This window comes from Pempheris klunzingeri, chromosome 10, assembly GCF_042242105.1.
Source record: "Pempheris klunzingeri isolate RE-2024b chromosome 10, fPemKlu1.hap1, whole genome shotgun sequence".
Taxonomy (NCBI): Eukaryota; Metazoa; Chordata; class Actinopteri; order Acropomatiformes; family Pempheridae; genus Pempheris; species Pempheris klunzingeri.
This window is the reverse complement of record NC_092021.1, coordinates 23,408,646-23,424,871: the sequence shown is the minus strand read 5'-3', so window position 1 is coordinate 23,424,871 and position 16,226 is coordinate 23,408,646. Positions and strand designations below refer to the sequence as shown.

Genomic DNA, 16,226 nt, shown 5'->3' with positions numbered 1-16,226 from the left:
CATAATTATTATTCTATGCCAACAATCCTTTTCACGTTACTGTGCTGAGTTACATGAAGTGCTTACACGGTTTGCTTCAATGATCAGAAAATGTATCTAATAAATAGTAGTTTTGATTTGAATTCACGCTAAAATCTCATATCTACTGTGGTCGGTTTGCTTTTTGTTGACTGACAACTTCGACACAAACCTAATCAAGCCAAAGCAAGCAAGCAAACACAGCAGCGTTTGTCTGAACCGAGTCCACATTTAGGTACAATTAAATCACCACAAGGCAGGAAACAGATCAGGCTGTTGTAACATACTGGTGCTGATGATATTGTATATGATAGTGATATTGTATATTATACTGTAAATGTCCCTGTTGTGGGACTAATAAAGGAACATTTTATCTTATCACTTTGAAAACAGACACATGATAAAACCCTTTAAATAATCTTAAGTCATTTCCATTTCATTCCATCCTGGTTTTGTCTCCTAAAAGAGGAAAAGAGGTAAACGGTGTGTAAGGACCTGGTCAGCGTCAGTATATCAGAGAGGTTAGTCGTCCTCTCTGTCCACTGATCCTGATCGAGGGATTTTGTTTCTGTTGGCGGCGGATGTTCAGGAGCCGCCATCTTGGATCTTTTATTCTTCCGGTTGCCTTTTACAGTTATGGTTATGGTTACAGACGCTCTCCTCTTCTCTACACTAACATTTTAAACGTGAAATTAATTTGCAGAAAAAGACACAAAGCAGCTGATGTCACTGTCATTATTATCAAACATTTCTGTAGAAGTAGTATTATTATTAGTGTTATTAATTCAAATTTCTACAGATATTGTGATAATATTGTTATCATGAAGTCTTTTGGCCGTGAGAATCGCGTGGTGTTAGTCTGGTATCGTGACTGAACCAGACTGAACACCGCCGGTTTGACGCGTTTGATTTTAACGGTTTCTGACACTCAAGCTTCAAATCCATCAGAATTAATACCCGTCACCGGCTCTTCTCCAGCACGCCAACGCCCTATTATTATGCTCAGTGCTTTTGGTTTTCTCGCCCTCATCAGGGTTGTGTCTGACGTAGTCTATTGATCAGTCATGTGGCCTATAGATCACCATAGATACCAACTATACGAAACAACGTCATCCTTTTAGAGAAAGTATTTACTCTTGGTGGAAAACAACCATTTCAAGATAGAAATACACTACAATATCATATAATATGAGCAGAAACGTGCCAATACAGATGAATCTTAACTAATCAATGAGTGAAGAGGATAAATAAACAAATGTACACACACACACACACACACACACACATCTTTGTTGTCCAGCCCAAATGTTGTACAGTGATTTCTGCTGCGCAACACTGTAAAAAGCTTTTGCAAATTGGTTCTTTATCAGGTACAGAGATATCAGACTGACTCAGGTGTGTGTCTCACAGGTGTGTGTGTGTGTGTGTCACAGGTGTGTGTGTGTGTGTGTGTGTGTGTGTCACAGGTGTGTGTGTGTCACTGAGTAAGTCCCTCCCACGTGTGTGACCACAGCCGCAGGACCAGAGCACGTCTCCAGGCCTTAATAAACTCAAGTATCACTATTTAAACTAAAATCATCTACAGGAAATTATCTATTTATTTATTTTAATTGATTAATTGGCACAAATGTAACTAAGATAATGTGTCATGTAATAAATCTGATAGAATAAAGGAAATAAAAAACTGTGTGTGTGTGTGTGTGTGTGTGTGTGTGTCTCAGTTGTTTCAAATATATCAAATAATTAAAATCTTTGCAGAATCATAATAACATTTCATATATATTAAATACATATAACCAGGTTATGATACCAAATATAATCATTAAGTTATTAACAGATTAAATGTATAACAGCCCGATTTTAATAAAACAAATACATTTGTAGGCCTCCCGATAATATTCACTGATAAATACAAAAGATAAATTACTGAAAATTAAACTGCTGTATTTCTCTGGGTCCGCTGCCTGAATATTTACTAAATATTATCGAGGAACTACAAAAATACACACAAAACAACTGATGAAGACAATCAGCTGAATACAGTCACACGTAGCAACAAAGACAAAGTTGGAAAAGAGGAAAAAAATCCAAATAAAGTCTGTAGTAAGTTATCACCATCAATACGTACTCATCAGATCAATCACACTCAGTATTTGTCAAAGAATTTTCTAAATGTAATAAAGCTGATTTTTTCTTTAAAAGGAGCAAACATTTGAGAAGCAGCAAGAAAAAGGCTGAAACAGCAAATCCGATATTCTTTAAACCTAATTCTCCAGAGCACAGACTCTCTTCATATCAGATTACCTGAACTAAAGTCAGAATTTGGGGGATGAAGGTGAACCGGCGAAGTGGAGAAGGAGCTTCTGGGGCATAAACGTCAGAATATCATCACCAGACGGTTATTACGGCTTCATTATATCATCAGCGGCCTCGGCGGGGAAAAGGGAAACATCTGGTGCTGTTAATCAGACTGTAAAGTGATTCGAGCGGATGGAGTTAAAGTGAAACCGACAGCAGCGGCGACATTCCTCACACGGACGGCAGGAAGCGATGAGGAAGAGGAGGATGGCGAGGACGAAGATGATGATACTCATTCAAATCAAAGGCTCCTACCTGAACCAGACGTCTTTTTTTCTTTATCTCGATCCAGATTTACTTTAGTTTGGTGTTTGTTTGGTTTTGTTTTTTTTTGTTTTTTTAACTTTTTCTCCTCCTTCTGTCTGCATCCATTCGATTCTACTGGAATCTACTCTGTCGTCTACTGTACGCTGCTGCTCTCGGTCTGCCCGTGTTACTCTGCTCCCGTCTCTTTACGAACCAAAGAGCAAGAGCCAAACACACCCACCACTGTGTGTGTGTGTGTGTGTGTGTGTGTGTGTGAAAGAGAGAGAGTAAGGGAGTGTATCAGGTGACTGGAGCAAGAGTGGCATGTGTCATCGCTATCTGAACCCTCAAAACCCTGAGCGTCAGGTTTGTGTTTCTGTGTGTGTGTGTGTGTGTGTGTGTGTGTGTGTGTGTGTGTTCTTAATCCCCTGCTGCCATATCCTCCACTGAGAAGAAACTCTATCCCTGGGGACGAGAGAAAAGAGAGAGAGAGACATACACACTGAGAGGAGAGAGAGAGAAAACCACACACACACACACACACACAGCATACTTACAGATTATATTGGAGGATTAAAGATTAAATTACCTTGCTGCAGTCACTTCTTTTTGTGTGTGTGTGTGTGTGTGTGTGTGTGAGTGTGTGTGTGTGTGATGAGATCAGAGAGCAGTTGTTGTTGCTTCACACCATCTCTTGTTACACAGAGCAAAGTGTGTGAGTGTGTGAGAGAAACACACACACACACACACACACACACAAAACCAGCTGTTAATATAAAACACATTAAAATAAACTGAGCTCGGTGTGATTTGATCAAGTGTGTGTTTGTGTGTCTTCGTCTTGTTTTTTAAAATCATCTTTAACGCTGGCACACTGATTGAACGTGCGTTGTCATTTTCACAGTGTTCACAAACCAGTTCCTGATTCCATCTCCGTTTATTTCCCCAAAATGTCGATCTAAAGAAATGATCTGTCAGCTCCATAAGTAGCCACTGACTTTTTCTCCCCACGCGCGTCACTAACCAGGTGAGATCAGGCACAAGTGGAGCCTTTACGGGTCCAACTTTGCTCCTGTACATCCTCACAATACGACGGCACGACCCCCCTGCAGAAAACGCTGCAGCTGAAATCAGTGCAGCTGGAGATGAAGCCTTGGAGAACGCAGGGTATTAATACACCAGTGATCCTACTGGGAGGAGGACCCGTCTCACTACCTTCATCTGCATCTTAAACATTCCTTATCCACAGAGAGGCAGAGCGGTGGAGCGACATAGACGGAGAGTGGTTTTGCTGACGGCAGCATTAGACATCACACTGCATTATTATTATGCAGAGAAACACACACATTAGCATAACAAGCCTGTGCATGTGTGTGTGTGTAAGTAGGTCACGTTCAGATCCTTCTTCATCCAAAATAACACACACACACACACAGATACACACACATCAGACCAATCAGGAATATGAAAGCAGACAAGGCAGCGCCAGTCTGAGACTCAGTGGAAAATAATAGAAACTAACAGGAAGAAAAAAGCGTCATCACCTGCAATAGAAATGTCATTCGAACCAAACTAACAGGGCGCATTAAAGTGCTGAACAGGACGAGCAACATACTGATGATTTAGCTTTTCTTGGAGCGCAGATAAAAATGCGATGTTTGTCCTGAGGGTGGAGCTAGAGGAGAGGTCATTAAAATCTGGAGGCTCATCCTCTGTGGAGCATTCAGTTCAGTTCAATCCAACTGTTTCAGCATCACAAGCGCAGATTAAAAAGTTTCACCGTACCATGAAATTCTCACTTTGTCCTTTAAGCCTCACTGCCAATTTAAAGCCAAAAAAAAATAGATACACAGATTAAGAAAACGATCAACGCTACTATTTGTCTGACAATAAAAGTATCTCAGGTGTCATTTTGAGACAGAAAAGAAATCTGCTCAACAGTGGAAGCTGCTGGGAAAACTGAAAAACCCCGGAAAAGTAGTGGAAGCACCAGAAGACAAAGGGCTTTTACTTTCTGAGCACAGTCTTATCTGCAGCACCAGTGAGGAAACTCTAATATATATATGTGTGTTAAATGTTTCTGGTTCTGACTGAAGGAGCCTGAACAGCGACTACAACCACAGAAGACGGATCTAACCATGAATTCTGGGTAAATTAAGGTGTTTTAAAAATTAGAAGCGTGTTTATTGTTTACTGTTTTTCAGTATTTTTGTGGACAAAAAGAGCAAATTAGAAAAACCTAAGATGAAAAGATTCACTGATAATAAATGAAAATAATAACTGTACTGTGGGAACACAGGCCACTGTAAACACCACAGACCAGTCTAAAACCTCCTCTCTGTGGACAACAACACGAGCAACTACACAAACAAAATACAACAGTTCCTAAATACGTCCATTAAATTGTATTTTCAATCATATTTTCTCTGAAAAAATTTTGGGGAAAAAACAAAAACAATCTTAAAGAAATAGTGAAACAAGAAACTGGTTTAATCGACACCCACTAAGCCACTGTGTGTGTGTGTGTGTGTGTGTGTGTGTGTGTGTGTGTGTGTGAGACAGACAGACAGACACACACACTGTGCTGCGGTGATGAGCAGCAGTGTGTGTGTAATCACAGCAGTCACGCTATCTATAATGAGGAATGTCAGACAGACAGTCAGTCAGTCAGTCAGTCAGTCAGACAGGAAGTAGTCACAGATTCAACAGACCAATCGCAGCCTTTATCTTCCCCTAATCAGATAGACTCTCCACTGTAAAAAGATCCATAATGTTCATTTGGCTAATTACATTCCTGGAAAGCATCGTCCTGTGCTGTCAGATTTCCATAAGAAGATCATCACACGCTGTAAACTATTAACTATCTTCACATACAGGCACATTTAGAATTATTATCATTAACTCTGAGTGAAAATGTCAAAAATTAGAAAAAAAAACCGTTTTGTGCACTTTATTGTGGTGGAAATACAGTTGATCTCTACAACTGTTGGATGGATTGTCATTACATTCACGGTCCTCAGAGGATGAATCCTAAAGACTGTGGCAACCCCCCTAACCCTCGTTAGACGTGCAGATCATGCAAAGGTGTGTGGCTTTGCATAACATGCTGTTTTTCCGGGAGCAACACAGAGGTGACATGTAGCGTCTTCATCTTCATCTTCATCCCGTCCTGCTGCCTCGCCCTTTTTACACGGACATCGATGCGGCTCTGCTGCTGCCGAGCCTCAGAGATGACCTCCCATTCCGTCTGAGCATGTTTCACACAGACGGTGAAGTGTAATAACGACACATCATTACCGCCATTGAAAGGGCAGCGTACTGGGGGGCTCCTGACTTTTCGGGCGCCACCGTGAAGATCACATTTGTGTCGTTTTGTAAAAATATCTCAACAAGCATTTGATGGATTGCCATGGAACGTGGTAAACACATTAATGTTCCCCTCAAGATGAAATGTTAATAACTTTTCTAGTGTCATCAGCAGGTCAGAATTTGAAAATGTCAAATCCCTGCAGAAACTTGTGACATTCAGCCTCAGATCGTCTTTATGTTTGCTGCTAATAAGCACAAATTAACATGATAATGTGCTCCACTAGGATGCAGAGCACTTTAAGCATTATTACTGTAAAATAATTAATGTAAACTTCTAATGAAAAGCTGATTCTGTCTCAGAGACAGTCACAGTTTTCTACACTGAACACTCTGCGAGCAGGGAGAGTCCGAGGTTCAAGTCCAGGTCACAACCTCTCGCTCACCATCAACCCCAAGAACGACACACACACACACACACACACACACACACACACACTCCCCAGCTGACACAGTATATGTACAATCAGGCATCACTGAAAACACTGGAAACCAAAGCAGCTAAATGTGGAGCTCAGAAGGAGGATTTCCTACCTCGACTCAGGAAACTACTCCACATCATCGACAGGGAGACAGCTGTCTCACCTCCTTCTCCCTCTCCCCTCTGTCATCCGGTCCCTCGATAACGAAAACCAACGAGGAGAAAACCCAAAACAAACAGCAGGAGAACCGCCACCTGACTGCCTGTCTGTGTGACGGCTGAGGGACACGTGTGTGTGTGTGTGTGTGTGTGTGTGTGTGTGTGTGTGTGTGTGTGTGTGTGTGTGTGAGGACAGAGGAGGACGACCGACACTCAGCCAGGAAGAGACACAGTGTACAGTGTGTTTGAATCACTGAGGTGACGGCATTCAGGGTGAGCGACGATGACAGCCCCTCTGCCTTAATGGAAATCCCTCTTTCTCTGCGTCTCCATCTCTGTGTTGCTCACTCGCGCTCAGCCAGTTCATGGCATCGCGATTCAAAAAAAAAAAAAAAAAGAGAGAGAAGAGGAGCAGAGGAGAGGAGGAGACGAAGAGGAGACGAGGAGGAGGATACGGGCTTTTAGTTATTTCATTCTCGAGAGCAAAATACAGAATGACTACAAACAAGAATGAGATACAGCAGATCAAAATATAGGGAATAAATGAACCGAGCTAAAAGAGGGATGGCAAATTAGATTAATAGAGGAAAGAGAGAAATCAACCAAGGAAAAGAAAAAAAAAAGAAGCAAGCAAAGATCTGACAGACGTAAAAGCAAGAAACTGGAAGAGGAAGATCAAAACAAGTCATCCTCCATCACTCCTTTACTAGTCCTTGTTCTCTGTCCAACCAGTCGTCTACTAGTCCTCTACCAACACAACCAGTCCTGATTATATTTTCTATGTTTCTATTTCCACCCGTATGACCCATTTTCTACTATACTTCGACTAGTCCTACCAGTTCTCTAGGATCTTTTATACAAATTGTCTTTGACTAGTCCCTTTACAAGTCCCACTAGTCCAACCAACCAAGCTCTCATAAACGATGATTACAACCAAGTGAGACAGTTGAAGCTTCACAGAAAAAGTAGGCAGGAGATCATCCTTAAGATGGGACTGACAGTAATTATCAGCTGGGCCTACTACTAGTTTAGAGGACATCTACCAAAAACATTAGCCATCACGTCCAAAACCAGCCCTTCACTAACCCACCATGGTCCTACTAGTTCTGCATGTGCTCTCAGCTTTGCAACATCTATCAGCATCTGTCTTCTACCTCTGCTAGTTCTCTACATGTCCTCCACCCATCGTACAAGTTGTCCTTAACTAGTCCTAAATGCTTTCTACTAGTCTAGTATCCCACTAGTCCTCACCAGTCTCCTGCCACTGGAGCCACAGTCTTAAATGTCTCTACTGGTCCCACAGGTATTACAAACCGCCTACTGGTGGTCTTGGATGTCATGTGAACGCAGCATCGTGGGTTCAAATCTGGTCACATAAACCCATCGAGCCCCCAACTCCCTCCTTTTGTCACCACTGTACAGCACTACGAGGGCCTGAATCTGTCAGCGGCGTCTATTCATACACTGCTGAATACATCAACGCAAGACCACAAATCAACACCTGTTCAATCCCTCCATCTCACACACACACACACACACACACACACACACACACACACACACACTGCTACAATATGTATCTATTAATAGCTGTCTATTTCTCTGCTCATTATGTATGGGGTATCAGCAGGACAACATGCTGACCTTTATTAGCCCAGGAGAGCTAATTAGAGCTAGCTCTCACACACACTCTCTCTCACACACACACACCTCACACACACACACACACCTCACATGAAAAGAAAAGAAAAGGAAAAGGTGAGCTGATCTGACATTTCCACTGTACTGAAGAAACATCCCATCAGGATCGCTGAGCCTCTTATTAGAAGGAAACTTTGCATTTTACCCAGTGAAATAATTAACTTGAGTTCCCTCACTGAAATACTTCACATATAATTTTCTTCAGCATACATTTATCGCAGTACAAGGCTTTGGATGGTCAAAGCACATTAGTGTTGTTGTCTGCAGTATGCAACAACAACTCTGCTCAAATACTGAAAACTGCAAGAGGAAAGCAGGGGAGCTTTAATATTGTAAATGTTATTAGTCTCATGTGAGTTAATCTCTTCATTTGCACTGAGCATGAGGATCATGGGAATTCACTTCTTTCATTAGTGACTGAGTGTGTGTGTGTGTGTGTGTGTGTGTGTGTGTGTGTGTGTGTGTGTGTGTTATCAGTGTGTATGCTGCCTCCTAGTGGTCACTAACTGCCACTGAGGAGAAAACCCAAATGAAGATAAATTCAGTGAGAGCAGTCACTGTATAAAACACACCTCCACTACTTAGTATCAATAATTATACTAATGGGTACTTTGAGGAAACCATCATTTGATCATGTATTTAATCTCTCTTCTCCTTGTTCTTGTGTGTTTGCAATCATGTATTTTTACAGTAAATTCATTGGTTGACTGTGTGTGTGTGTTTTCACATTGGTCCTTTATGCATTATAGTGTGTGTGTGTTCGACAGGTGGAAAAGAACAAACCTTTACTCAGCCAGTGTGTGCAAACACAAGTTAAGGTGGCCTAATAGTGTTTCACCATTTAACGCTACTTTAGGTGTCTACATCTGCCATCTGCACTCTGTTTCAGTTCAACCTTCTGTTGCTAGTAGCAACGTTTTGTTTTTAGTAGCAACGTTCTGTTTTTAGTAGCAACGTTCTGTTGCTAGTAGCAACGTTTTGTTTTTAGTAACAACATTCTGTTGCTAGTAGCAACGTTCTGTTTTTAGTAGCAACGTTCTGTTGCTAGTAGCAACGTTTTGTTTTTAGTAGCAACATTCTGTTGCTAGTAGCAACGTTCTGTTTTTAGTAGCAACATTCTGTTGCTAGTAGCAACGTTCTGTTTTTAGTAGCAACATTCTGTTGCTAGTAGCAACGTTTTGTTTTTAGTAGCATCATTCTGTTGCCAATAGCAACCGCCACTAAGCCGCTAAGTTTTGACGCCAATTTAAGATAGTGGCCAAAAAGGTGTAATTACAATGGCGTCAGTCACGTGATGCTATTGGGCCCAAAAAGGCTTTTTTTCCCCATAGACTTGTGTTGTGAAAGAGACGTCTTCTTTTGAGAGTCATAACCCCGTAAAATGACTCATTTAATCGTCAAAATTTGATCCATTCAGTCCGATAACATTTGGAAACTCTAGAAGAGCCTCGGGGTTAAATAATTTAATTAGCGGAGCGCTAACCGGCTCTGCAGACTCTAGTGTGCCATGCTCTATGAGCCCAGCAATGCAAAACACTCGGGTTCTTTTACGCCTGCGAAGTTGAACTTTTTTGGCGTCATGCACCACAGACCGACTTTCATAAGAATGAATGGAGCTTCGCCTCTTACGCTGTATCCAGTTCTCTCCATACATCCGTGAGTTTAAGTGACATTTTGTCTGATCTTTTGTGGCCATGAAAATATTGAGCAGCATCTTTCATCTTCTCCCAAAACTTTACTGTCCGACTTTGATGATTATCTGACAGCTGTAGTTCCCACTTTACAGATTAATATCAAATACACAAATATATGATCCATTGTTACAGATTAAACGAGCCAACAGTATATAAAGTGGTTAAAATGAGTTCCACCTTCACCAGGTAGAACATCAAAACGCTGCTTACACATTAATGCATCAGCAATAATGACCCTGTATTATAATATAGAATAATGTAGCCTAACAATGACATGACTCATTACATATTTTGACCTTTGCAAAAGATATTTTTACTTCTATACTCATATCTATGCAGTAAATAATTCTGTAATGCATTTTTTGAATTTGCAACTGAGGGAACGTAAACAGCAGCACGAGGATAGCGATGATAATATGGTCTTCATCTTCACAAAAGAAGGTCGACATGTGGGAAACCTCGTTCATTAAAACTGACTGTGTTTTAGCATCAAGCATCAATTATGTAATCAAAAAATCTGCCTCCTCACAGTCCACCCGTTGAGACCAGTAGCTTGATCCAAGGTGCTGGGATGAAGTCAGGTCCATGTAAAGATGTGGGCATTTCTCATTTCCCATTACTGAACCTGCCTTTGTCCCACTTCATCCCCTCCAGGTCCCAGCTGGGTGAATTTAGCCCCCATGTCCCGGCTCTTCTCACTCTCGTGATAATGTCAAAGTCTGCTGCTCTTAATCCAAACCCCCAAAGAATAACAGCTTGAAACAAAAACGTAGTGAAGGAGTTAAGTTGAAGGAGCCACAGCCACTGCATCTGGAATGTGGTGTCCTTAGTTGCACTATAAATCCAACATTAGCTGCTAGCTGGGGAAGCTCTACTTCTTCCTCTCATGTTGGACTGAGGGCTGACTGGACGCTGCAGCGACTCAGTAGCGTGCTAAGTGGTATTCAGAGACCGAATGGGCCGAGGCTAGCTGGTTAGCATGCTAATTTCAGTGGATATCTCTGTGGCACAATACATAGACGTTTTTGACATGATGTTAATACTGTTTTTTCTTCTGTTCAGTGTGATAATATTTATTCTGGCTAGATCTAATCTTACACATTGGACCTTTAAACAATCCACAACTCTCTATACAAACAACTCATTCCAGCGGTTTTATGTGGGCATAATTGATTGAGGAGCTCACAGATCGTGTCGACGGTCGCCCCCGTGGCACAACTGTTTGTATTGGCTGTGATGTCATCTGACCTGACTGCTGATAGGCTGCTCAGCCAGCCAGGTCACTGTCACACACACACACACACACACACACACACACACATACACACATAAACATACACACACACTCAGCCTGGCCTAGAGGAGCTGAGTTCAGGCCAAAGAGCTTTTCATGGTCGAGCGAGCATCACATAATGGACAGAAAGAGAGAAAGAGAGAGAGAGAGAGAGACATGAGCATGCAGGCTGAGTGGTGTGTGTGTGTGTGTGTGTGTGTGTGTGTCCAGAAGAGAGAGATTTAATCTTTAATCAGTGTTATTGTAGCCTGTACATTGATATGGACACACAGTATGTAATTACAGCTGCTGCACACACACACACACACACACACACACACACACACACACACACACCTGAGTATGTGTGTGTGTGCGTGAGATTGTCTTTCTGTTTCCTGTCTCTCCTTACATCATCATCTCACTGTGATTAGGTGTGTGTGTGTGTGTGTTTCCTGTCTTTTCCTATTGTTTTTGTTAGTTTGGGAACTATTTCTTTTCTGTTTATTAATAACATACCAGTGATGTTAAAACGGCGGATCTCCAATGGAAGTTCTGCATTGTGTTTTTGATCAACAAAACAACAAATCAAACTGGAACACTGTATTATGCGGCAATTCACATAAGACAGAGACAGATACATTAAGGGGTGTAAACCAAATATGATAATAATTGATGCAAGCGAATTTAACGATGTCTTTGAGAAATGTCAGTGTGGTTTTGGAGCAGCGCTATGTCCCAGTTTAATGACCTGCTGCTGTCTGCTCCACTTAGACTCCTTTACATCTCACAGCATATTCTCACTCTGTTGACCAGCAGTTTGACTTTAAAAACTGGGTCTGAATCGCTGAAGACGCTCTGAAACTGTTCCAGTCACATCAGATCACAGAACCGCAAGAGGATCGAGCAATGTGAGAAGTTTCAGCTGTACGTCCAGCAGCAGAGGGCGCTGGAGGCACTGAGAAACCTGCTACAACGATTAAACCGTGAAAAACTAAAACGGCACTCGGGGACGCAGATCTCCACCAGGGCCTGTAATCCACATCCGCTGTTAATCGCTTGTTTGTGAGACAGATCCAGATCCCCTCCAGAATATAATGTTTTTTCCTTGGCTGATGTTACACCCTTCCGCCAAGTTTTATAAAAATCAGACAAGCGGTTTCTCCGTAATCCTTTTCACAGACAAACAACACTGAAAACATAACCTCCTTGGCGCAGCTAATAATGAAAATACTATATACCATATATAAAATTATCATGAGGCTATTTCATTCAACTGAATCTATATTGTTATAGCTAATACAACAACGTCGTATGTACCATTTTCACAATAAGATAAATACCATATAAATACCTGCCTCTTGTGTTTTTTGGAAGTGGACGTTTCTGAAAACTCTGTGTCGACAAGTTGTGACGTTTTGTTGATGTTTTCAGAAAAATACATCAATAATATGTTTTAATTTTAGTCATATGGAGTTTATTTTTGCAATATTATGTCTGAGGCATTTCCTGCATTAACGTAACATTACCCACTCGCTGGCTAGTTAAATTACTAGCCTCTGTGGCTTCTAGACGAGTCCATGGCGTCCATGCAACACAACCACTCCAACACCAAGCATATTGTGTGCACGACTTCCTGTGTCATAACCAAACACTCACGAATGCCATTTGAAGCAACTACGCTAACACGCTGATGCTTAGTAGGTATAATATTTACCATGTTGACCGTGTTAGGGAAGAGTGTTAGAGTGTGCTAACATTTGCCAAAGTGGTGCCGACAGACAGACAGACAGACAGACAGCAGCATGACTAAACATTTCAGTCAACATGACTGACAGGTGTTTGGGCGGAGCTAACAATACCCATACAGAGGCTGAGTATACTGCAGTGATGATCTGAGTTAATGCAGGGTCAGTTTATCCTTTTCAGGGTCGATTTGAGATCCAGCACACACACACACACACACACACACACACGCACACACATGCACGCACATGCACACACACACACGCGCACACACACACACACTCTGACCTCTCCCAGAGGGCAGCAGCTGTTGATGATGGTGAGCCAAAGTCACTCTCAGCAGACAGACAGTCAGACTTTACAAATTAATGTCCTGTTAAGCTCTTAATGTTCCTCTGGTTATCGCATAACAACAATGCGACTCGCATATTTTTCTGTGATGTTGTTTGGATTAGAAGCACAGACTCCTGACCAGTTATTTCCCCTCATGCAGGTACAGATTGCACACATCAGCTGAAGTCTTTGCGGTGTATTCACGTGCAGTTTTTAACAGCGACACAAAATATTTGATGAATCGTTGCCAGTGCAGTACACCAGGAGTAGTAGAAGCAGTATCTGTACCGATCCTACCTGCAGCAGTGCTGGACGGAGTGCTGAGCGCCGGACTGGGCCGTGGGGTCGGAGTTAGTCCAGCAGGCTGAGAGCTGAGCCCTGCGGCCTGGGGAAGAGACCTAGACTGGGCTCCTGCTGAAATCAAAGACATGAAGATCCATCAGAACATACAAGGAGCTGACAATAATAAAGTACAGCTACCATCAATGGTGCTGCTACTACCGTTTCTACTTCTACAACTTTGACTGAGACTGCTGTTTGTACTACTAGTACTGCGACTGCTATTACTAGTATTTCTGCTACTTGTACAGCTCCTGCTAGTTCCCACACAAGCTACTATTCTATATATTTATTTATTTACTTTTTTAAATGTTTCTTTCAATTTAAAAAATATATATTTTCTGGATCTACAGCTCTGTTCTGTATTTTAATTATGTAAATTATCAAATAAAATCACCTAAAAACTAAATTTTTAATACGTTTAATAATAAAATAAATGTATTATTGCCACATTAGCTGATTGGTGAAAGCCACTCCTGCAGGTACAACTTCTACTACTCCTACAACAACCACATGACGGTGGTGGATGTACCTGCTGCCTTTTGTCCCGTCTCTCCAGCCTGGAGCTGTCTCACTCTCCGGAGGTGAGACTTGCCATTGTAGTGCAGCTGGGCCTGAGCAGTAGAGGTCAGCTGGAGGTTACACACCTCACAGAGCGAGAAGGCTTGACCTGGGAAAAAACAACAGGGATGAATCTAACTGTGGAAGAAAACTACAAGGTAGGGATGGAGCGTGAACATGTCAGTCACCTGGAGACGGAGTCTGCTGGATAGAGAGACTGATGGTTGGAGGTCTGGGTGAGTCCATCAGCTCTTGACACATCCCTCCAAAGGCAAAGATCTGCCCACTCTCCAGGAGGTGAGAGGGGCTGAGAGGAGTCTTCATCCCTGAGGAAGCAGAACAAGAAAAGCACAGACAGACATCAGTAATGATCTCTGATGCTGGACGTTCTCAATACACATTTATAGGTGAAATACACACATCAGATAAACTGCTGAAAATAGTACCAAAGGTGCCTGAACGTAATGTAAGATCCATAATGAGTAACACTTTACTTCAAATCCCCCTATTTAGAATTTAAAAGCAGGATATAAAGATTTGACAAATGGTTCGTAACATTGCAGTGTATTTGTATATAGCTATGAGGAAAGTTTAAAGTTTGTGTCAACAGTTCTCCTACAAGGACATATATAATCTTTTTTATATCATTACAACTCCGTTTTACTGTGTTGTCATTCATTAACTGTTTACATGGGTACCCACAGGTGCAAACACTTTATTAGATGCTTATAATGTGCATCAAAAAAGAATAGAAATTGATGGGAGTTCATTTAATGTGTTATTTATGTTGTCAAAAGTGGCATTGATGTCCAAAACAACTAAAGAACTGGTCAGAAAAACATTTAAAATCAAACCAACCAAACAAACAACACAAAGAACAATTAATTTTAATGGAATTGTTACGACCAGAAGCAAACCCAAGAACATGGATTCAAGTGCTCGGAGGACAAACAGATGGTAAAAGAAAGGTGCAGTTTGTTGTTGTAAAAGAACAACAAAGACAAGGCACCAACAAACAGACACCATCAAACATACTTACAACAAACACGACCTGACTAGACTCAAACACTGACTTAAACTGAGGGAACACTTGACAGAAGTGCACAAGACGACCTGACAAAGGATGGGAAGACGATATATACACCTGGGAAGGGAGCACAGGTGGAGACAATCAGGGCGGGGCAGACAATCAGGAGCAGGAAACACACAAGGGAAACAAACTGCTTTTCATTTCTCACATCGAGTTCAACAAGAGCAGGAGTAACCAAACTTCAAGAGTGATGATCCAAACAATCGGTAGGACGCCTCCAGCTCATTCAGAATAAAGAAGTGAGAGTCCTTACACAACATATTACTCCAGTACTGACATCACTTCATTGGCTCCCAGTTCACTTAATGGTTAATTTCTGACGTGCTCACAGATTATAATCCAATCAGACCCCTCAGGTCATCAGGCAGACGTCCTCTAGCTGTACCCAGAATTAAAAACTTAAAAACGTTCCTGCAGGCTTACAGGTGATCACTGTATGTGCGTGTACGATTGGCTGTGCTTGTATGGTTGCACTTTGCTGATGGTAATGAATGTTGGGTTTATGTAGGATTATTGATTTGTGTTTCTGTATTCTACTAAAACATGTTGCTCATGTTTGTGTTAAAATGTTTTGCCTTTTAATGAAAAGTGAGTTTGAGTTTACCTGCAATTAAATGTGCCTTATAATAAATAAAATTGCTATTGCTGCACCGTAGACAGCAGCTAAAGACAAATCATTCAAAAGTCTCCGAACGGGTTGAAAATACAAAATGGACTTCAGGAAAGAAATACTGAAAACCGCCGCAACATAATGATCCAACACAGGAGCAGCGGTGTTGATGTAAAGGTGACACCGAACATCCACAAGAACAAGTAACAACATAAAAGGAGGCGCTCACCGAGGGACAGACAGGTGGACAGACAGACGAGAGGCCTGAGTGACACCGGATGCAGAGTGTGAGGCATCAAACGCTCACAGGG

The 16,226-nt window shown here is 41.7% G+C and overlaps 1 protein-coding gene across 1 annotated transcript in view; it reads right to left on the bottom strand.

The window, feature by feature from the left end:
* znf385b (zinc finger protein 385B) overlaps positions 1–14,539 on the bottom strand; it is a 29,743-nt gene extending 15,204 nt beyond the window's left edge. The window contains exons 1-3 of the mRNA XM_070838456.1: positions 14,404–14,539; positions 14,187–14,324; positions 13,613–13,729 (exon numbers count right to left, since the gene is read on the bottom strand). Of these exons, the coding sequence (XP_070694557.1) occupies positions 13,613–13,729; positions 14,187–14,324; positions 14,404–14,539 (391 nt within the window). The remainder of the gene's footprint in view (positions 1–13,612; positions 13,730–14,186; positions 14,325–14,403) is intronic.
* Positions 14,540–16,226: the final 1,687 nt, after the last annotated feature.